The sequence below is a fragment of the Selaginella moellendorffii genome, unplaced genomic scaffold (genome assembly GCF_000143415.4).
Source record: "Selaginella moellendorffii unplaced genomic scaffold, v1.0 SELMOscaffold_97, whole genome shotgun sequence".
Classification (NCBI taxonomy): domain Eukaryota; kingdom Viridiplantae; phylum Streptophyta; class Lycopodiopsida; order Selaginellales; family Selaginellaceae; genus Selaginella; species Selaginella moellendorffii.
In genome coordinates, this window is record NW_003314358.1 from 636,720 (window position 1) to 658,603 (window position 21,884).

The window sequence follows — 21,884 nt, forward strand, 5'->3', positions numbered from 1 at the left end:
TGTCGGATTGATTTTAATCCGGACCATTCACTCTTGTATATAAGATAGAGTTTTTGGGCTAATTGATATTCACATTTTCTGTATTCTCATTTCATATTCCAAACACTTATATTGGTGGAGTTGAGGGGCACCTTTGATTGTTCCTGAGGAGTGATTGAATTTGGGATTTTAGTTTAGATCTAACTTTTGCATTGTCTAAATCTAACTTTTTCCATTTCTTTTTTTTTGTTTTTTCTTTTTAAAATTTTGGTTTAGATCTAGCATTTTGCATTGCCTAGATCTACCATTTCTTTTTAGCTTTTTGTCATTTCTCTTGTTTTGCTCTTTCTTCGTTCATCTTCATGGTAGATTAGCAATCTCCTCCTTTGACTTTAGAGTAGCAATTGGTACAATTGCTTGATGCTATGTGTTTGCAATTGAACAACTAAACTCAATTGATGGCAGCCTTCACGGCACATTCTGCTCTTGGTGCCAATCCTCACGTTCAACTGAAGTTCTTTCTCAGGAATCTTGGGGATGATGTGTACCATTGGTTTGATCACTTCACGGTGATTGCCACATATCATTATTGGGATGATGCTCCACGTTTGCATGAGTTTCCCATGTGTCTTCAAGGGACAGCGTTGTAGTGGTACAATGGTTTGAGCGCAGCCACTCGTGGGGATTGGAGTGTTCTCCTAGATGTTGTCAAACCCGCCTTCGGACATGCCGACGATTGTGATGATGCCTTCCAACAATTGCATCATCTTTGCCAAAGGCCATCTGAGTCGGTGATGCAATTTAGTGTTTGTTTCTAAAGTCTTTTGCTTCGTGCGGAGCCAAATATGTCAGAGTTAATCAAGTTAGAAATCTTGTGGCCAGCACTTCATCAAAATCTTGTTGTTGGACTTGTGCATGCACTTGCTCTCGCCACCCTTGACAATGCTCTTTGCTTGGCACAACGTTATGAGACGTCGTTTCTTTCACTTCTCACTGCACATCCTTTAGCTCCACTTCCTATGGGTGATGGTCCTATTCCAATGGAGGTTGATGCTGCTGCTGCTCGAGTCCAAGGATAAGGGCGAGGACGTGGTCATGGCCGTGATGGTCACTATTAGGCGTGTGATGAAGTTAGTCATACTTAATAGACATTGTTGGCATTTTCCGGATTGGCGACCTCCATTTTCTGGGTGGAGACTTTGGCGTCAGCAATGTCCTGTTGGTGCTGCTGCAGTGGAAGGTTTAGACACCAAGATGCATCCGGGAAATGAGGAGTCGCGCGAGTAACGGAGGGACCTTACGCAAATAAGTTAGTGACCCCTCTATCTTTCTTTCGGGAGTATTATCAAAGGGTTCACTCAGCACCGGTTTATCCAGTGTTTACTTTCCAAGCTTGTTTTTATAACAAGAAGTCTCCTATTATTCTCTCTATGTTGGTTGATACAAATTTGAGTTTATCTTCTATTGCTCAACCTGTTGCCACACATTGCTATCTACACTTGCGTCGTGCAGTAGAACCAGTTTTCATTCTTTATGGCATCGGCCATACACATGCATGTGCATGGGATGAGGTGGACCTAGTTGTGCATGTAGGTGATTTTGAGCTTGAGTTGCAGTCATTGTGGGTGGTGCCGAGTCAAGCTTTTGACCTCATTCTTGGTATGGATTGGTTGCAGCGCAATTATGTCAAATGTGACTTTGAAGCTTCTCCCCCTTGTCTCATACTTCTTTATGTTTTATCCATTCCTCTAATTTCTATACCTCTTCATCCCTCTACTTCTACCTTTGCTTCCATTACTTTTGTTCCCCCACTATTTCTTCCTGTATTTCTGTTTTGTTTTGCTCTTCCCTTTTCTGATCCCTCTAACGATCTTTATGTTGCAGTGGTTGACTGGCTCATGAAAGAGTATTCTGATCTCTTTGAATTTGACCTATCGTTTTGGGGCCAAGATTGCCACATATCATCCGACTTCAACCGGGAATGCTCATCCAATCAAAGTTCCTGTTCATCATCAGTCACCCAAGGAGATCAAGATTTTACATGCAAACATCAAGGAGATGTTGGAGAAGGGTGTTATTCAGAAGTTGCGAAGTCCTTGGGCATGTGAACCTCATCTTGTGACGAAGCCTGATGGGAGTATTCGTTTTTGCATTGACTATTGTCTATTAAACGAAGTGATGATCCAAGATGTGTACCCTTTTCCTCACACTGCTAATCTCTTAAATCGTCTGGGGCAAAGTCGTTGATTCACTAAGCTAGATCTTACTTCTAGGTATTAGCAAGTACCAATGGCTGAAGAAGATATTCTTAGCTTTTCGTACACCATTTGGTTTATACGAGTTCTTGGTGATGCAGTTTGGTTTGAATAATGCTCCAGCAACTTTCCAGCGGATGATGGACGAGGTTCTTTGCAATATAAGTGTTGGATTGGCTACGCAATGTTGGTTTAAAGTTGAAGCAGTTGAAGTGCATGTTTGGGTCCAAGGACACAACTTATCTTAGGTACCGTATTTCTCGTGATGGTTTGCAAGTTAATCCTGACAAACTTGTGGCTGTTCTAAAGTTCCATACTCCGAAGTGTGTGAATGATGTGCAATGTTTCCTTGGCAAGATGCAGTATCTCGGTCATTTTGTGCATTATCTTTCTGATCGCACTGCACCGTTGCGAGCATTGCTGAAGTCATCAACATTATCTTTCATTTGATCTCCGGATTGTGAGCAGGTGTTCATGGATCTCAAAAAGCTATTGACAACTCCTTTGGGTTTGGCATATCCTAACTACACTCGACTTTTTATTTTGCGCGTGGATGCTTTTGACATTGGTCTTGGAGGTGTGTTGATGCAAGAAAGCTCGAGTGTGCCTGGTCAGCGCCATCCCATTGTGTATATAAACTATACATTACAATTAGCAGAGATGAACTACTCCACGATAAAGAAGGAGTGTTTAGTAGTAGTATGGGGTTTCAAGAAACTTTATGCATATCTACATGGTTCTCAGATGTTATTTGAAGGTGACCATGCTGCCGTTACTTCATTATTGAAGCGAAAGAACTTGGTTTGTCATACTACTTGGTGGGCTTTGAAGTTTCAGATGGGTTTGAGAATTCTACATCACTTGCTGATGACTTGCCTTTTCAGCATTTACATTCTCAATATCGTCTTGAAGATAACCTTCTTTATTTTGTGGGGACGGATCTTAATGATCATTTATGGCTGGTGGTGCCTTCTATCTTTATTCTGCGGTTTCTCCATGCCTACCATGATTCTCTTGTTCTAGGTGGGCATATGGGACATCGTCATATAACCGAGAAGCTGCGCAGGTCTTTCTATTAGCCAGAGATGCGACGTGATATTATCTGGTATGTGCGTAGCTGCATTTGGTGCAAAGATCGTAATACTCCCCCTCGTGTTACGGAAGGACAGTTGGACTCAATTGCAGTTTCCCGTCTATTTGAGTTGATGGCATTTGATCTTATGGGACCTTTTCCAAGGTCGACTGCTGGCAATGAGTATGTTATTATTGTTTTTGACTACTTAACTCGTTGGGTGGAAGATGGTGCTCTTGCTAGCGCCTCTACAACTGCTGTTGGATACTTCCTCCTCAATCAAGTGGTGTTTTAACATTTTTGTCCAGAGCGGATTCTTTCGGATAATGGTCCTACATTTATGGTTGAGGCATTTCATGTTTTGACGTCTCGGTTGGGGATACGCCACACTTTCACGAGTGATTATCATCCACAATCAAACGATCTGGTGAAATGGCTCGTTTGGGAGTATCATCTTTCTTTTGGGAGTATCATCAAGGGGTTCACTTTGCACTGGTTCATCCAATGTTTACTTTCCAAGCTCATTTTTATAACAAGAGGTCTTCTATTCTTCTCTCCATGTTGGTTGATACAGGTTCGAGTTTATTTTCTATTGCTCGACCTGTTGCCACACGTTGTCGTCTACACTTGCGTCGTGCGGCGGATCCAGTTTTCATTCTTTATGGCAACGGCCGTACACATGCATGTGCACGAGATGAGGCGGACCTAGTTGTGCGTGTGGGCGATCTCGAGCTTGAGTTGCAGTCGTTGCGGGTGGTGCCGAGTCAAGCTTTTAACCTCATTCTTGGTATAGATTGGTTGTAGCGCAATCATGCCAAGTGTAACTTTGAGGCTTCTCCCCCTTGTCTCATACTTCTTTATGTTTCATCAATTCCTCTCACTTTTGTACCTTTTCGTCCTTTTACTTCTACCTCTACTTCCATTACTTTTGTCCCCCCACTATTTCCTCCTATGTTTCCATCTTGTTCTGCTCTTCCCTTTTTTGATCCCTTCGGTGATCTTTGTGTTGCAGTTGTTGATCGGCTCATGAAAGAGTGTTCTAATTTCTTTGAATTTGACATATCGTCTAGGGCCAAGATTGCCACATGTCATCCAACTTCAACTGGGAATGCTCATCCAATCAAGGTTCCTGTTTGTCGTCGGTCACCCAAGGAGATTAAGATTTTACGTGCAAACATAATAAAACTTGGCTTTGCCACATGACATAATTATAGATGACAATATATGGCAATAGGTCAAACAATAGAAGATAAACTTGACTTTATATCAACTAATATAAAGAGGTTAATAAAGGATATTTTGTTATAAAAATGAATTTGGAAAATAAATATTAAATAAATTGGTGTTAAGTGAACTCTTTAATAATACTTTAGAATGAAAAATGAAGGGGTCATTGATTTATTCATGCAAAGACCCTTCACTACTTGTATGATTTTTCATTTCCCAAGAAAATCTTTATATCAAGATTTTCCACCACAATAACTTTAATAAAACATTATTAATGCCAAGGCCTCCACCCAAAAAAAGAGGATGCTAATTTGGAAAATACTAATAATACCAATATATGTGGCTAACTTTATCACATATCTAGCAGTAAACATTATAGCCATAACCATCATCGCCCTTATCCTTGAATATGGGTAACAACAACATCAACTTTTATGAATAATATCATCTCTAATGACACACTTTGATTTACACAATGATATGAAATATTGTATTTCCCATTTGTCGATGTACATACTTTAACTCCACTTCATGTGAAAGGTGGCTAGAGAAAGTATATACACAAGTCCCATAAGATCTTGACGAAATGCTAACCACAACATTTTTAATTTGATTTGCTCTAACATATTTAACTCTACATAAAACAAAAGGCTCTAGAAGTGAATGCTAAATTGCACACTTGGCTCAAATAACATTTAATAGAAATAATGCAATTGTTAAAACACATTATCACAATTATCAATATGTCCAAATATATGGTTAATATGTTCAAATGAAGGCTCCAATCCAAATGAATGGCTACCTTTAAACCATTATACCACTATAATGTTATCCTTTGGAAACATATGGGAAACTCACACAAATATTAAGTATTGTCCCAAAAATGATAAATAGCAATCATTGTAAAATGAGAAACTAATAATATATATCATCTTTAGAATTTCTATGAAAGAATTTCTGCTAAACATGAGGATTGGTAGACCGAATAGAAAGAGCTACATCATACATTATAAATGCCACTATCAATTGAGTTTAATTGTTCAATTACAACCATATAGTATTGAGTAACTGCATTAATTATTACTCCAAAGTTAAAAAAGAAGGAGGTTACCACTTTATCATGAAAAAAAATAAATTACAAGAATAAAAGAGATCTAAATAATATAAAATCTAAATCAAAAACATTCCTTGGGCACAATTAAAGTTATCTCTAATGTGAATACATAAAATATGGAAATAGAATACATAAATATGCATATTAGATTAGCCCAAAAGCCTTAACTATATATAGGAATAAGTAGTTTAAATTAAAATTAAATCAATATCTATCAAAATCCTACTATGTTAATATTAGTATATGCATTACTTGCACCTCATAAACCAAAAAAAGAAAAAAAATTTGAAAGTTCCAAAAACTTAAAATAAATCTGAATTCAGATTTTATTATTTAGCAAGCACAAAAGCCCATTTTTACAGCAATTTAAATAATATGGTATAAATTTGATCATCCATTTTAGCACATTTGATAGAAAATAGTTATTAGAAAAATCACTTTTAAGTCTACCACTTTACTAATTACATAAGATTATATTAACGATTTTTGTTTTGCCCATTTTATAAAAAAAATGTATGGAAAAAATATTTTATTACCCTTAATCAGGAAACCAATTGTTCCTTTGTGCCACCTTTGCAAATTACAAAAAAACTGAGGGAGAAATGTGATTCCTACCCGCGGCAGCTGGATCGAATTACAATTCTCTAGCTCCTCCCATTGATTGAGTTACTTGAGAGAAGAAATATTTTCCCAGTTTTAGGGTTTGTGAGGAGGTAGGGCGAGGGAAATGGCGCCCAAGAGGCAATCTGCGCGGCTAATGCAGCAGAGGCTGCCAGAGGAGGAGCAAATGAGAATAGCGCTGGCAAATTCCATGAAGACTTTCAAGGAAGAGCAACGCCAATGCGCCGATCTCTCTCACTTGGACGACGTCAAGCTGGACGCTACGCAGCGCACGACGCAGGTTTTTCGTCGCAGGAAGCGTCCACGCCAGGTACGCCTCTGTTTGAGATCTTGTTGTCTAGAGGACAGTTCTTTAGATTTCTCCATTCTCGGTTTTTAGACACTGCCAGGTCCTTTGGAGTAGATTGTTGGCGTGATCGATTTCGATGTTTTGCAGGAGGAGGACGAAGAGCCGGCGGTCTCAAACGGTGGAAACGATGAAAATTCTGGCAAAAGCCGGTATGTAGCTACATCTCGCAAGCACTTGAGCAAAAACTTATTGTTGTTTACGCAGGACTATGGACGAGATTGTTGAGAGCACTGAGATCTTGAAGGTCGGTCTCATGAATTTTTTCTTTCTTTCTTTGCTGATGTGCTGCTTACAGGACGCGCCGGCTAAAGCCCGTTCTGCCGGAAAATCCAAGGTGACTCGGTCTTTTTCTTTCCTGGGTGATCCTTGATTTTTTCTTTTTTTCGCTTGTGTTCTAGCAGTCGAAAACAACTAAGCGCCAGAAATCCCTCAAGCGTCTGATACCCTCAACCAAAAAGTAGTCGGAGTGATGTTTTGGTGCCAAGCAAGCTGATGCCATTGTGTTGCAGAAAAAAGAAAAAGGACCTCGTTAGGAGTTACTTTGGATTCTCTGCGGTATAGTCAAGCGTTCGTTGGCTTTCAACTAAATGTTTTATTTGCAGCCTGGAAAACTAGAAGAGCCATCGCCTGAAGGTTCCAATGAGGTGAGCCATTTACATTCTTGTGGTATGTAACAGCTGCCAGTTCCAGGAAGTTCTTTTAGTTGACGATGAAGACCATCTACAAGATAGCGAACAGCAATTGAAGAGGTAATGTCGGGAAGCTTTGCTAGTCACGTTTTTCACCCTTTTAAGATCAGATGTGGAGTGAAATTTGCATATCCCTCTCGGTACGTATTTGTTATATAGCCACTTAGCCTTCTGACTTCTCCAATCTTTAGTAATGATCCGGAAGCAGTAGAAGTCGAAGAACACCATTTGCAATGTCTAGCGGAACACGAGTATGTCAACGACACAATTATTGATTTGTATATCAAGTACGTTTCGCAAAGTTCTTACTGCTAAGCCCCAAGTTTATTTGTCACAGGTACATTCTTGTATCTCAATCCACAGAACTGGAGAGGTTTCACGTTTTTAACAGCTTTTTCTTCAAACGGCTCGCTCAAGCAGTTTGCGACGAGGTGAGGCTAATTATCCTTTTTCATGTAAGAGATCATCTTTGTAGGACTACGTTGAAAGCGTTGGCAAGCTACGGAAATGGACGAAGGGCGTTGACATCTATGACAAAGCCTACGTTTTGATGCCTGTCCATCAGCAGTGAGTTTGATTTTTTCGCTCTGTGGTTTCTTCTTGACACTTTCGCAGGATGCATTGGAGCCTTGTTGTGGTTTGTTTTTCAGGCCCGAAGCCTGGATGCCATATACTTCACCTTGATTCTATGCAAACTGGGCACGTTAGTCGTCCTATTTATGAGGTTGTTCGCCGGTACGTGAATTCTCGGGTTTTGTTTGCCATTGCCTGGTTATTTGACAGGTACTTGGCGGCCGAATGGATTTCTCATGGTGGTGAGAACAAGGACTTTAAGAATGTTCATGAAAGGAAAGTAAAGGTATGCACGAGTCTCTTGCAACTTTTAAAGAGTCTGTCGTTCTTCTTTCTCTTCTGCAGGTGCCAAAGCAGCAAAACGAGTACGACTGTGGCCTTTTCATGCTTCATTACATTCAGCAGTTTTTGTCAAAGGCTCCAGCCAGTTTCAGCGACTCCATGGTCAAGGACATGGTAGTAAGTTTTTTGTGAAACACGAGTTCTTATCGTGAGCTCCTTTTGTTTTGCAGCATGCATGGTTCTCACTAGCCGAAGCATCCAAACTTCGGACCACCATCCGGGACATCACGGACAAGATATTCTTCCCGAAAGAAGGTAAAGAGGAACCGGCGTTGGATTCGGTCGCTATCGACGGGGCTACGAAGCCAGAGTCAGAACAGGATCCTTCAGCTGCATTCATCAACGAAGCAACTGTTGAAGGCTCGAATGGCGATAACACCACCCAGCAAGCAGTGACAAATGATACCACCCAGCAAGCAGTGGCGAATGATAACACCAACCAGCAAGCAGTGACGAATGATCCAGCAAGTGTTCCCAGCAGTGAGGAGAGACGCGATGATGATCCAGCAAACGTTCCCAGCAATGAGGAGATACGCGATGACCATCCAGCAGGAAATCCTAGCAGCGAGGAGATACTTCCAGCTAGCACTGGCAACGATCCGGTAAACAATTCCAGCACTGAGGAGATAGTTCCAGCCAGCACTGGCAACGATCCGGCAAACAATCCCAGCACTGAGGAGATAATCCCCGGAAGAAGTGATCCAGATGGGATGGTTCCGGGAGAAAGTCACGAAGATCATCCAGCGAGCAGCTAGACTGAGCAAAGCGACGTGATCCAGCCACAAATCCGAGCAGCGAGAAGAAATGCGACGAAGATCCACACCAGAGACGACGATGTAGCCGTGACAAGTACATAAAACCATGTATTATAAACATTGATCAATTGTACGGAGGGTTTATATAGTACGGATTATCTATTCGTTAAGTTTTTTAGGGTTCTTCAAATGGCGATGTGCTCCTTGAGCGTTGCGACTGCCGCGAATTTGGCGCCGCAAGCGCCCCAGCAGCAGCAGCAGCTCTGGCGATCGAATGCGCTGGTGTCGTGGAATGGAGGGGCAGGCGGGGGGAAGAATCCCGTGAATGCGGCGAATCGGTGCTCGCTGAGGTAAAACCCTATCGATTTCTTGCGAGATTCGTGACAGTAGCTGCGGCAGGCAGGGAAATATGACGTTTCGAGCTGCCATCGCTCAAGCTTCCACTCCATTGTCTGTAAGTCCGGTAGATCTTTTCAAAGTTTTCTCTTGCTGATGGTCATTCATAGCCAGCAGTGGTCTGGTAATGGAGAATTTGGAGAGGAGGAATACAACGAAGACGCGGATTCTTTCTCGTATCTCGTCAGCACTGTCCAGTGTATCTTACATTTCAAGTAAGTTTTTCGTTCTTTCTTTCTCCTCTTTCTCCTCTTTCTCCTCTTACTCTTATCTTTGGCCGTGGTTTATCAGATATCGAGTCGGGCACACGCTCGATGAATATGACGCCAAGCTAATCCAAGAAGAAGTCTTACGGTTTCATCCAAGAGCGGCTGAGAAGATCGGTTGTGGCGTGGCAAGCATAATGGTATGAAAAATCCTCCTTTTTGTCTTTCTGAATACTAGCCTGAGGACTCTTGGCAGATAAACTATCACCCGGATTATAATCGAAGCCGGTGCTTCATGATCAACAGACTAGACGAGTCCGTTTGTGACTTCTCGTACAGGAAGTGCATGCTGGAGCGAGCAAGGCTGAAAGGAATTCACTTGGTAGCTGCGAGAAAGCTCTTGAATATGGACTATATAAACATTTCCGACCAACGCCGGAGTCCAGAGTGAGAGTTTGTTTGATACATACTGATCCGTGTTTGTATTTTTAACAACCATTGTATGTACTAAACATTTTGGAAATTTTTTTTGGTCTATCGATGAGTTATTTCTGGGATCAGCGAGACAGGCTAGTAATTTACGTTTTAGCATCACTGACAGCTTCTCTGTCATGCATAGAAAATTGTCCTGGAGATGAAAAGTGAGACTTCGATCTGGAGGTAAATTGCCATGCTTATTCTATTCGAACAAAAATTCATTTACAAATTCATGGCAGGTGCTCTTCCTCCACCTTATTTGTTTTTGGACTTCGCTCAAGTTGGTGTGGTTGAATTCGGTGGGGCGTTGAAGCTGCTGCAGCTCTGCCTTATTTCCCCGTCGCTTCCAGTCTTGACGCTTATGTTGCTCATCTTGGTCATCGCCTGTACAAACGCCGCGAAGAAGTCGTCCTGGGAATCAGCCATCTCGTTCACCAGCGGCCTGGTGGTGTTATCGGTGAACAGCACTTGGTCCGCAAACAGGAGGCCTCTTCCAATCTGCAAGTTCTTGTAGTAAGAGTTGTCAAAGACGAAGGGGGAGCTGACATCGAACGGGGTGAATTTTCCAGGTCCAGTTTCGCCGGGTGGACAGCTCGCTTTGAGCGATCCAATGTAAGACGCGTTCACGCTCGGGTCGCTGCTGCCGTTTACTCCATCAAAACTGTAAAGCCTGCTCCGGAACTGGTTGCAGTGAGAAAATCCAAGAGTATGCGCTCCTGCGAAGAAACAAAGTCACTGTCTGTCAAAAGGATTGGTCGAGCTATTCGAAGGATTTGCACCTGAGAGGATCACCATGTCGTCAGCGGTGAGGTTGACAGCAGCAAAGTTTTCTATTAGCTCGCTAACGTTGAAGTCTGCTCCAGGTAATCTGCCAGGAACTCTGGAAGCTTGGGATATCAGTCCATCTCTTCGGCCTTTGGTGACTTCCCAGTGCGGGCCTCCAGCCTTGAACAGGACGAAGTTAGAGGAGTAAGAAAGCTCTTTCCCGGAGGAGAATCACGATGCAGAAAATCAGCAGCGGTAAATCTGAGCCAGCAACTTACAGAGAATGGTCGGAATTCAGTAACAAATCAGCAAGTTTATGGCAACTACGACCAAGTCCGCAGGCTATGGAACAGGGAATCCTAAAAACAAAAGCAGGGAGTCATAGCAAGGTGGTGGGAGTTACCAGTACTACGGCGTCTCGCGCAGCCATGACGACTATGTCGGCACAGGAGACCACGCCCGGGCAGGCAACCTCCACGGCTTTCTTGGCCTGAATTATGGTGTCAAAGGCTTGCTGCGGGATGTTGTTCTCGGTCGCGTCCCTCTCGGCGGTGTTGTTGGTGGTCGAAGTTATGAGAATTGATGCGTCACACCCCTGAGGAAGAAGAACCAAGGAAGAAGCAGAGTAAACGTCCATTTTCGAGAGCTCGGGGGACTCGACTCACCTCTACGAAGCAATCGTGAGCAAGCAGCCGGAGTGTTGACGGCGTGACTACGTTGGACTGATTGGCCATCGCGCTGACCGCGTTGTGAACGAGCTTGTCTACATCGGGGCAGGTCCTGTTGTAGAAATCCACCGAGAGCTGCGACGATCCGAGATCCGAAAGGGAGAGCAGGGAAACGAAGAGGAGGAGGAGCGAGCAGCGCATGGTGATGCCTCCTCTGGCTTCCTTCACACAGGAGAAACTAATTGCTGGAACCAAGTAAGCCGAGTCTCTCCACTGCTAGCATTTCTCTTTTCTCACAGCCTCTCTCTCTCTCTCTCTCTCTCTCTCTCTCTCTCTCTCTCTCTCTCTCTGTTCTTGCCAGAAACTGATCGATCGCTCGCTCGCTCGCTCGCTTGCTGCTGCAGTTTTCTTTCGCTCCCTTTCTTGCAACAGATGCAACAGCTGTGGGAGCAAAGCAGAAAAGTAAAAGAAGAAACGCAGGCCAGAGAAACCCACCGTGGGAGGAGAGATTTCCCAGCGAGTAAACAGATTTGGAAGAGAAATACACCAAAACAGCCTCAAAACTGGAGCTTCAGGGCACCTGCAGCAACAGCACCTTCATCGCTTGGTCACTTCACTACCTTTTCTGAGAAAGTGATGGCTAGCAGCAAGCTTTGGCTATGGCAGGCCTTATTGTTCTTATCAAAGTTCCTGAAGGAGAGAGTGCCTTGGAGCAGCCACTATCAGGATGCCACAACAAGCCAACAAAACATTGATTGCTTCACAAGAGGAAAACTCTCTCTGGAGATGGCAATTGATGTGAGATCACAAATGCAGTTAAGTCTGGCCTTTTTTTACATGTCTATCTCTCTCCTTTTCCACTCTTAAGATATTTTTCTTTCTAGCATAGATGGAAAGAGGGACACAAAGCCTTTGCCTTGCTTTGTCTAGCACCCTACAAATTAGCTGCCCTTTTTATAGTACACCAAGGCACACCAAATTGAGGGTGGCAGGGTTGCATGGATTACAATTCATGTCCAGCCAACATGGGAAGCATATCCTATTTTTATGTTCCTTTTCCATTTTTTCCAGAATCTACCTTGTCATGCAGCACTGATCTGCATAAAAAGGAAGAGAACACAAGTGCAAAAAGACACCAGGAAAAGGAAGAAAGGAATCTCATTAAACTTTTTTTCTTCTCTTTTTAAATTTTTTACAAAAAGAGGTGCATACCTTTGACCTCCTTCACTGCCATGCACTGATTGATTGCCTTCCATGACCCAAAGACAAAATCCACCAACACCAAGCAATTAAAGCTTTGGCCAAAATAGAATTTAAAAGAAGGGAAGCTTCCTTTCTGTCTCACAGAGCTGAGCAGAAGTTGAGTCTCACTTGTTCTTGCTTGTTAACAAAAACAAGTAAAAAAGATCAAAGAAAGATTTCTCGCACCTTTGCTCCAGCATTCATTGACTTTGCAGCTGAATGAGAAACTCCCACCTGTGTCATGATCCAGCCAAGTGTTGTCCTGGCTCAGATATTCCCACTTCTTTGCCATTAATGTAGTATTTCATCCATCGTCTTCTTCTTCTTCCCTTCCATCATCACGTCCACGCGGTCTGTTCAGTCTGTTGCCTGCAAGGGACTCGGTAACGGATTCCCAGAAAGGAGAAAGAAATCCTGCCGCTTACAGGCCATGTAGATCGCTGCTCTGCTGAACTCGAACTGGCAGGAGCTGTGCACTGGATCCAGCAAAACTTTGAAAGCTGTAGCCACTCAATCAGGGACTGCTCGTCTTCATCCTCCCCGGAGAGGCGGCAGAGATGACGTTCTTGATGACTGCAACCGCTGGAGTATAGTCACTGCTGCTGCTGCCGCCGCCGGTTACGCAAGAGCTCGTGTCTGGAGGAAACGGAAAATGCATACTTAACAGCAGTGGAGCTTGCCTTTCCTCCAGCAGCTCGGGAATCCTCTTCTTAAAACCTCTGCTTTTCAAGCTTCGAGCAACTTTGCGCCTGTAAACACACGCACAAACTGAGGAAGATCGAAACGAGAAAGGAGTGAATAGACATACCAGTATCGTATCGTTGCCATGTGAAACCACCACTGCGGGCCACCATTGTGAGTGCGAGCTAAAGTTTCCAAGTCGTCGAACTCGAGTGACCACGGACAGTATCTAAGCCAGTAGTTCACAGCAGTTCGCTCGGCGTATTCCACGTCGTCGCACAGCTCGTACTTGGCACCGCTTGGATCTTTTTGCCACCAAGCATCTTCGTGGTAATCTGTGCTGCATTAGAAATCCACCAAAACCCGCTTCAATTCTCACTCTTGCCTGCTAGATCAGTGTCAAATAATATCTATTTAACATCGACTAGCCAACGAAGGAGAGGAGATATTTTACCTGATTTGCAAGGGACCAATGCTTCGACCACCATCTCCAATCGGCGCAGGAACCATGAAACTCGATTCTATGTCTCGCATCGCGTCCAAGAGAAGCCTGTGCCTTTCACGGTACTCGTCCACATCTGCCATGCATGGGTGAGATAAAGCTTTCCGGAAAGTGGCCACTTTCAAGGGAAAAAAAACGAGATTTTTCACTTAAGACCTTGGAAAGCAATGGATGGAAGTACGAAAGATAAGGTTATCAGAAAATCCAGACAAAAGCTGACCCAGGAAAAATGAAAAGGATGGATTCGCAAGAAAAAGAAAAATCATCGCCTGAAAAGATCGAGCATTTGCTAGATCTCATGAAAAGAAAAGGAAAATAAAGAGATATCAAACGCAATCCAATGGATGGAAGGCATGAAAGATAAGGCTATCAGGAAATCCAGAGAAAAGCCGAGCCAGGAAAAAAAAGGATAGATCCACAAGAGAATGGAATTCATAGGATCGAGCATTCTTAGACCTGATGAAAAGAAAAAGGAGCAAGCAAAGCAATGAGTGCCAAAAGAATGCATGGAAACTCCCTACCAGGAAGGAAAAGAAAAAACCATGGACAGAGCTATCATACCTCTGGGAGGAGGGAACACATCAAAAAAAGTAGCATTGGCACTTCCAAATGCTTTGGTTCTAGCCCTGACCTCGCGAAATACCTGGCGGCGCTGGATCCACTGGGATGGGCAGTGAGGAACGAAGAGAATGTCGCCAGGGAACAAGAGATCCAGCGTCGCCAGATGCAAATTGAGCTCCTGGAGCTCCTCCACCAGAAGCCCTAGCCCCTGCGCGATCTCCCAGGCCGTGTCACCGGCCTCGACGAGCAGCGGCTCCAGGCGCGCGCCGTGGTTCCACACGCGCCGCGGCAGCCAGGGGCGCGGAGGAACTCGCAGCGTGGCGCCGGCGAGAATGAGATCGCTATCGAGGCCATTGAAGGACTGGAGACGGCGCCAGTCGACCCCTAGCGATTCCCCAAGCTTCCACAGCGTGTCGCCCTCCTCTACGAGCAGCGCTGCCGATCCATTCGCCATTGCCATGAGATCACGAGAAATTGGAATATCCCTGCGGTTTAAAATTTGGCATCTCGAGGAGCGCTTGAGAATATCCGGTGTGCTTTAAATATAGTAGATCTTTGAGTATATTCTGAGTTTTACGAAGCTTTCTTTAGCATTAAACTCTTATAACTTTTTGAATTACAAAAGTTTTAATACTTTTAATGAGAAATTATTATAGACGTGTGAGTGCATGGCTTGGCCCTCACAGAAGATATTTTATATTTCCATTTATCCTTCTTACTTAAAAAGAATTTATTATTTAAACATGAATAAATAATTACTATTGTATATACTATAAATAAAAAAAATCAAGGTGAAAACATATATACATACATACATACATACATATATATATGTATATATATATGTATATATATGTATATATATATATATATGTATATATATGTATATATATGTATATATATGTATATATATATATATATATATGTATATATATGTATATATATGTATATATATGTATATATATGTATATATATGTATATATATATATATATATATATGTATATATATGTATATATATATATGTATATATGTGTATATATATGTATATATATATATGTATATATATATGTATATATGTGTATATATATATATATATATATAAAATATATAATATATGGTTAATACTATGTCGCCGAAATGGTAAATCATCAATAAATGATATAAGATTCTCAAACTTATTATGAAGCTTTTTAATTTATGACTCAACCTTTTAAGCCTTAAAAACCTTATCAATAAAAGGTAAATTCTGTTTTGTACCTTATCGACATTGAATGTCAAGTATAACAACCATTAACAGTATAAAATCCTCATCCAAAAAATCTTAAGATACTAGAACAAGAAATTCGTTAAAACATGAGAAAAGAGCAAAGAAAAAAGAGAAGCTTATTTACATTTTCAATATCACCTTAAAACTGTCTTTTTTATTGTCTAGGGACGGATCTTGATAATCATTTATGGAAAATGGGAGAATTATGGTACACATAAAGAAAGTGTGGAATAAATATTGAAAGCACCACCAGAGATGGGTATATAGGACATTGTCGTATGATTGAGAAGTTGCACTGATCTTTTTATTGGCTAAAAATATGACATGATGTTATTTAATATGTGTATAATTGCATTTAGTGCTAAATTTATAATACTCCCCCTTGTGATGCAAAAGGACAATTGAAATCAATTATAATTTCCCGTTCATTTGAGTTGGTGGCATTTTATTTAATAGGACCTTTTCCATGATCAATTGCTGATAATGAGTATGTCATTATTGTTTTTGACTACTTGGCTTATTAGGTGAAAATTAGTGCTTTTGCTAATGTGTCTGTACCTGCTGTTAAATATTTTTTCCTCAATCAAGTGGTGTTTCAACAATTCTGTCTAAAGTGGATTCTTTCGGATAATGATCCCACATTTATGGTTGAGGCATTTCATATTTTGACATCTCAATTAGGGATATACCACACTTGCATAAGTGCTTAATATTTATAATCAAACGGTTTAGTGAAATGGCTTGTTAAGACTTTCAAAAAACTGATCACGAAGTATATAAACTTTCAGCATTCAAATTGAAATGGTTTATATAATGAAACATCAATAGAACTCTACACCCCTATAACATATGCATACTGAAGTAATGGCAAATAACTTTTATATGGTCATGATTTAATACTACCAATGGAATTGAGTTTATCTTTGCAATTGTTGCAGGCTATTGATGCTAAGTTGTGGAATCAATATTTGACAAACATTCTTCCATTTGTTCAAGTAGAGTTTGCCAAACATCTGGGCCATATATAAGTGGGACAGTAATAACGTTACAACTCCCATCATCATCCACGTATGGAGTACAAAATAGATGACCTAATGTTAGTTCATTTTCCCCATCTTATAATATGTGGTTTATCTAAAAGGCTTCTTACTTAGTGGAAAGGTCCATATCAAGTGTTGTAACAAGTTAGACTGCAAATTTATGAGGTTCAGCATGACATCCAATAAGCTAATCTTCCAAAAATTATGCATACAATGGCTAAAATATTTTGTAAAAAGGGATTATAAACAATTAATACCATTTATAAATCCACTGATGCCTCCTCTTAATGTTCTTCAAGATCCCGGCCCATCCACAAAAGAACCCTAATAGTCTTCTATCATTCCGAGAGAAGGGGATGATGTGAGGTCAAAGTGTATAGCTATAATGCTGTATATTAATATTAGCATAGTGGGATTTTGGTAACCATTAGATTAATTTCAATTTAGACCATTCGCTCATATATAAGTTAAGGTTTTTGGGCTAATTAATATGTATATTTGTTGTATTTTCTTTCCATATTCCATACACTCACAAGACTATATTATTATTCATAACACAAACATTACATATATAAAGGTAAGTAGAAATTTAAACTAAACAGTTTAATAATAGTTATAAATCACTTAGTTATTTAAATTTTATTACCTTGCCCTTATTTTATTACTTATTTATATGATTTAAGGAAGTAGACAAATCATTTAATATAGTGTTTGATATAAGTTTATAATTTCATAATTAAAAATAAAAATATTTTTCAAAATAAATAATATAAATTTATTATTAAACATTAAATCATTATAGCATGAATGTAAGTTTTATTTCTATGTTTAATTGTATGGTTTCTTGTTAGATTTAGCTAAGCAAGTTGGGAACTTCTTCTTAATAATATTTACTCAAAAACTCTTTAATATATTAACAATGTAATAAGTACAAACAAGCTTTTTGATTAATTTAATATAATTAATTACTACTTATTTAAATTCTGTCTTCAAGTCTCTATATCTTTTACTAGGAACAAAAAATTTGAATTGGATTTGTTCTTTTTATATATTGAAAACAAAACATGAAACTCATGTAGAATGGTATTCACTACTTCAATTAATTCTTTATAAGAAACTAACCAGTTGGGAGTCTTAATATGTCATTAGCCCCTAATCTCTTTTGAGGATGGCCAAGAAAAGAAGAAAGCAAGAGAAGAAACTAATTGGAGAAACGAAAAGAGAGACTAGTAGTCATCGTCGGATTTGTACCTCCCATACTTGTCCCTGTTAAGCATATTCTCCACGAACCCGGGAGGATAATCATCCTTGTTCCTCTCCGCCTCCTCCAGCGCCAGCTTCTTGGCAAACTTCATCACCGCGCGGCTGTCCACCACAATCCACGTCTCCTTTGGATCCAGCTCGCACAAGTTCCTCTTGATGTCGCTGGGAGCCTCCGGGATCATCACTCCATACGCGCTACACTTGTCCAAAAACCTCTCGAAATCCTTCTGGCTGTCCAGCTTGAATTGCATCGCTCGCCCCAGCGCGATGAACTTCATCACCTTTCCAATGTTGTCATAGTGTGGCGGCGGCTCCTTGGGCTTCTCCTCCACCGCAGCGGCGGCGTAGGGGGATTGATCGTAGCTTTGCTGCTGCTGCGATGGATCATACTGGGACTGATCGTATTGCTGGTACTGCTGGGATTGATCGTAGCCTTCGTAGTACTGCTGCTCGTCGTACTCCTGGTCGTAGCTCCCTCCATCCATCTCGTACTGAGCTTGGCCTCCATCCATCTCGTATTGAGCTTGGCCTCCATCCATCTGGTACTGAGCTTGATCTCCTTGCGGGATTTCTGGATTCGCTACTGGAGGAGGAGCCTCCTCTTCTACCACTGGAGAAAACTCGGCTTCGATTACCTCGCCGGTGCCATAGCTGCTGCTCCTGGGGCAATGCCGAGCGAGCAATGCTGCCCTCATTCCTCCCAAAGCTCCTCCTCCTCCCATTCTTAGCAGCAGCGGCCTGGAGCAAGAGAGATTCAACACACCTTTCACGGAATGCGGCATTGTAATCGCCGTGGAGCGCGTGGGAGTGGCAACAGCAGGATTTGTAGTAGCAGCAGGGCTCACCGCCAGCGCCATCGCCATCGCCAATTCCAGATAAACCCTAAAACCCCAAAACAAAATATCTGGCTGCTCAAGAGATTCGAACTCGAAAGCTGTTAAACCTTTAGTTTAGAACTAATGATTGCTCATTTAGGTGTTTGTTAAAACCAACCTGGTGCCGCCAACTTTGTTTTAGTCTAACATTTGATATGTGAGTCTGTGATTCATTAAACACATTCGCTGTTACGCCTGCGTTCTTATCTTGATCTCGTTGGTTGCCGCCTCCAAAAACCGAGACGGTGGTGGAAATAGGTTGACCGTATCGTATTCGTCCACTCCCAGTACAAAAACATGCCATTGGAGCAGGATCGACTGTAGAGCTTCTTCTCCGTCTCTTTTTCTTTTCGAGAGTACTCTAGCTAGAGCGAAGTGTATATGTAGTCAGTATAGATAGCGTATTTCCAGCAATCCATCGCTCGATCTATGATGTCTCGCTTCATCGTCTTTGGTTTGGTGCTAGTGTTTGCAGCCACCGCTATGGCTACTCGACCTCTCAAGGGCTCCACAGGCAAGTCTTAAGGCCATTTGTTTATGATTCTTTTTTATGGCGTTTCTATCTCGTTTTCCCTCTTTTTTTTTCGATCCATCATGGTTGCTTCGTTTCGTTTCATACTTTTTTGTTGTTGGCTCTCGATATTTGGCTAAATAATGTCGAGAAGTCTTTTGTTTTGAGTTCACTCTTGAAACTCCCGATTTTCTTTGCCTCTGGCTAAGTCCTCGTCTTGTTTCAGCAGTGACAAGTACCAAGAGTGAAGCCAATGGCATGACGAGTGCTGGATCCGTTGCTGAATCCGACGCTGCTGGCAATGATGCAGAAACTGCTGTAAGATTTATCCCGTTAAGTCTTGTGATCACGATTTTTAAACGCTCTTTTATACTACAGGAGGCGTATGATCGAAAGGAAGAATCGCAGTGTGATGATGAGCAGCAAGAGCAGCCTAATGTCGACTACATTTACGATGGATATGATCGGAGGAAGTCACAGCACTGCCACCGCCGCCACCCGTCAGGACCAGATCTCTTCGAAGCGGCAGCCCCGTGAAAAAGCTTCCTAACACATCTCCATGTTTATAGTGTTGTAACTTTCTTGTAAAGAATTGTAAAGTCTCTTTGAAAAGATCTTTCCTTTTGTATCTTTCTGATCTGATTGTTTGGAAAAACTTTATATTTGGCTACTCGAAGAAAGCTCGCCACTCTCTGATCTCCCGGATCTATGTGTGCATGCATAAAGGATTTAAGCCGTCATTGGTGACTGCGTTTAAAGCCCAAAGATCTGAGGATTTAATTGGAAATCTCTCAAGATTCCGATATTCTGTCACTAATGTATAACAACCTGTTATGAAGTCCATAAAACTCTGCTCGAGAGTATTCGTTCTTGTATCACTCAAACTGATCCAATCCTCTCTACCAATTTTCTTCCAGAGAGATTTTTTCCTCTATAACCAGCTCATCCAGAGCTTTGGGAGACTCGGCTGCTCCAAAGATGCCCGATCCGCTATTCTTACAATACAGTGTTGGCATTAGAAAAGTCTAAATCTTTGTTTTGTGGAACTCTGTGATTGCGGCATATACCAATCTTGGTAGCGCAAAGTCTACCTTTGACAACACTCCCTGGTGAAATCTAGTCACGTGTCCTGATCTCAGGTGGGCAAGTCGACGTGGCAAAATTAATCACTTATATGTATGAATGTATATATGTGAGATATATGAGATGCCAGTGAGAGACAATCCATGGTGTGTGGATATACAAAATTTGTCAAAATGTTTTCAATCTAAGCTGCTTGGATTAGTCACAGGATGAGATCGTACGTGCTTTATCATTCTGCCCGATGACGTCACGTGGAGCAGTGGCAGCGCAGCATGAGGAATACGAGCAGAACAATATCTCTCTAAAATTTCTTAATAGCCCTTCACTATTTTCAACAATTAGCGTCTTCGAGAAACTCTACCGTCAAAAGTTGCTCAGTCAAAACAAAGAGAAAGTGAATAGTGCAATATTCGTCTGCTACCACAAGATTGACACTCCAACCCTCAGCATATCATTCCACGAGAATGCACATCTGCTACCACAAGATTGACAATCCCAGCATATTAATCCACGAGAATACACATACGCCTTAAATCTACTCATCATATAGCATTCTCATGGCTTGTTATGTACTTTTCAGACTCTCCACCTTTACAACCAGTTGGATAAATGGACTATAAATAAACTTATATTGATTTCTCTGTGATCTTCACTCTCTTCCAAGCCATCACAAATGTTTTGCAGCAGCCTCTAGAATTTCTTACGTGAGTGAAGAGGTTGATCTTAATATTATATTTAAAGGGATAAAGCTACTGTTTACAAATAAAAAATAAAAAAAATTAATATCGTAAGATTATCCTAGCAATGTTATTCTTTGTTTTCTCATACCCCTATATTAGAGTTTGTTTGCTTCATGAACAAGTAGGTGTTTTCTAACTTGCGAGTTTTACAAATGCCAACCAAAAATGTGAATAATAATGAAAATAATGAACAAAAAAATAATGAAAATCATGGAAAAATAAATGTACTGATCCTGAGCATAGAGAAGTTGCTAAAAAATGTCTTCAAGTTGGAATAGCCAAGAAAGATCATAGAAGCAAGAAGGAGTTTGCCACCTTCTTGGGTAAATTGGGCAACAAAATCTTTAGGCAATTGTGAACAGATCTATTTGTCAATGGATTAGCTCACAAACTTTTGGCTTTTTTGAAAGGATCAACTGTGAAAACATGCTTTCTAGAAAGGGAGAATTCTTCCTAAGTAGCAAGAGTAATCATGGATCTTATGTTTTGAGATGAAGAATTGCATAGAAGTCTTTTGATAAATCTTTGCAACTTTCAACTGATAAGGAGAACTCACGTATCTGAGTAAATATTCGGAAACATCCTTCAGCTTCTTCCTCTTCATTGTCTAAACCATTCATGGATGAACTT

General features: G+C 41.2%; 4 protein-coding genes and 1 long non-coding RNA gene across 14 annotated transcripts; 3 read left to right on the plus strand and 2 right to left on the minus strand.

The window, feature by feature from the left end:
- The first annotated feature begins 6,335 nt into the window (after positions 1-6,335).
- LOC9651090 (ubiquitin-like-specific protease 2) lies at positions 6,336-9,127 on the plus strand. Of its 4 annotated transcripts, none has more exons than XM_024663160.1 (16): positions 6,336-6,578; positions 6,705-6,766; positions 6,822-6,861; positions 6,913-6,951; positions 7,016-7,074; positions 7,127-7,172; positions 7,220-7,261; positions 7,302-7,366; positions 7,417-7,446; positions 7,498-7,593; positions 7,644-7,737; positions 7,782-7,873; positions 7,922-8,041; positions 8,090-8,165; positions 8,225-8,338; positions 8,392-9,127. In XM_024663160.1, exons 1-16 carry the CDS (start codon positions 6,375-6,377, stop codon positions 8,974-8,976), a joined length of 1,764 nt encoding a protein of 587 aa, XP_024518928.1. In that variant the 5' UTR covers positions 6,336-6,374; the 3' UTR covers positions 8,977-9,127. The 4 variants fall into 4 exon arrangements, with proteins under 4 accessions (XP_024518928.1, XP_024518930.1, XP_024518931.1 ...); XM_024663162.1 differs by having other exon boundaries at positions 8,225-8,335; XM_024663163.1 differs by having other exon boundaries at positions 7,308-7,366.
- Positions 9,128-9,139: 12 nt separating this feature from the next.
- Positions 9,140-10,113, plus strand: LOC9651091 (protein DCL homolog, chloroplastic). 6 transcript variants are annotated; one of them, XM_002989373.2, is made up of 5 exons: positions 9,140-9,326; positions 9,367-9,430; positions 9,487-9,587; positions 9,664-9,778; positions 9,835-10,113. In XM_002989373.2, exons 1-5 carry the CDS (start codon positions 9,166-9,168, stop codon positions 10,027-10,029), a joined length of 636 nt encoding a protein of 211 aa, XP_002989419.2. In that variant the 5' UTR covers positions 9,140-9,165; the 3' UTR covers positions 10,030-10,113. The 6 variants fall into 6 exon arrangements, with proteins under 6 accessions (XP_002989419.2, XP_024518933.1, XP_024518932.1 ...); XM_024663165.1 differs by having other exon boundaries at positions 9,490-9,587; XM_024663164.1 differs by having other exon boundaries at positions 9,367-9,426; positions 9,483-9,587.
- A 120-nt stretch (positions 10,114-10,233) lies between these two features.
- LOC9651092 (peroxidase 51) lies at positions 10,234-11,810 on the minus strand. The gene is made up of 4 exons (XM_002989419.2): positions 11,486-11,810; positions 11,224-11,415; positions 10,835-11,000; positions 10,234-10,771 (listed from the first exon to the last, which is right to left on the minus strand). Exons 1-4 carry the CDS (start codon positions 11,687-11,689, stop codon positions 10,332-10,334), a joined length of 1,002 nt encoding a protein of 333 aa, XP_002989465.1. The 5' UTR covers positions 11,690-11,810; the 3' UTR covers positions 10,234-10,331.
- LOC112342026 lies at positions 11,476-12,374 on the plus strand. The gene is made up of 2 exons (XR_002990807.1): positions 11,476-11,743; positions 11,850-12,374. It is a non-coding gene; the product is annotated as an uncharacterized LOC112342026 (long non-coding RNA).
- Positions 12,375-12,759: 385 nt separating this feature from the next.
- LOC9651419 lies at positions 12,760-14,957 on the minus strand. Of its 2 annotated transcripts, XR_002990811.1 has the most exons (5): positions 14,475-14,957; positions 13,866-13,989; positions 13,539-13,751; positions 13,156-13,479; positions 12,760-13,099 (listed from the first exon to the last, which is right to left on the minus strand). XR_002990811.1 is itself a non-coding variant. In XM_024663213.1 (4 exons), exons 1-4 carry the CDS (start codon positions 14,932-14,934, stop codon positions 13,245-13,247), a joined length of 1,032 nt encoding a protein of 343 aa, XP_024518981.1. In that variant the 5' UTR covers positions 14,935-14,957; the 3' UTR covers positions 12,760-13,244. The 2 variants fall into 2 exon arrangements, 1 of the variants encoding a protein (XP_024518981.1); XM_024663213.1 differs by having other exon boundaries at positions 12,760-13,479.
- Between the last annotated feature and the right edge of the window lie 6,927 nt (positions 14,958-21,884).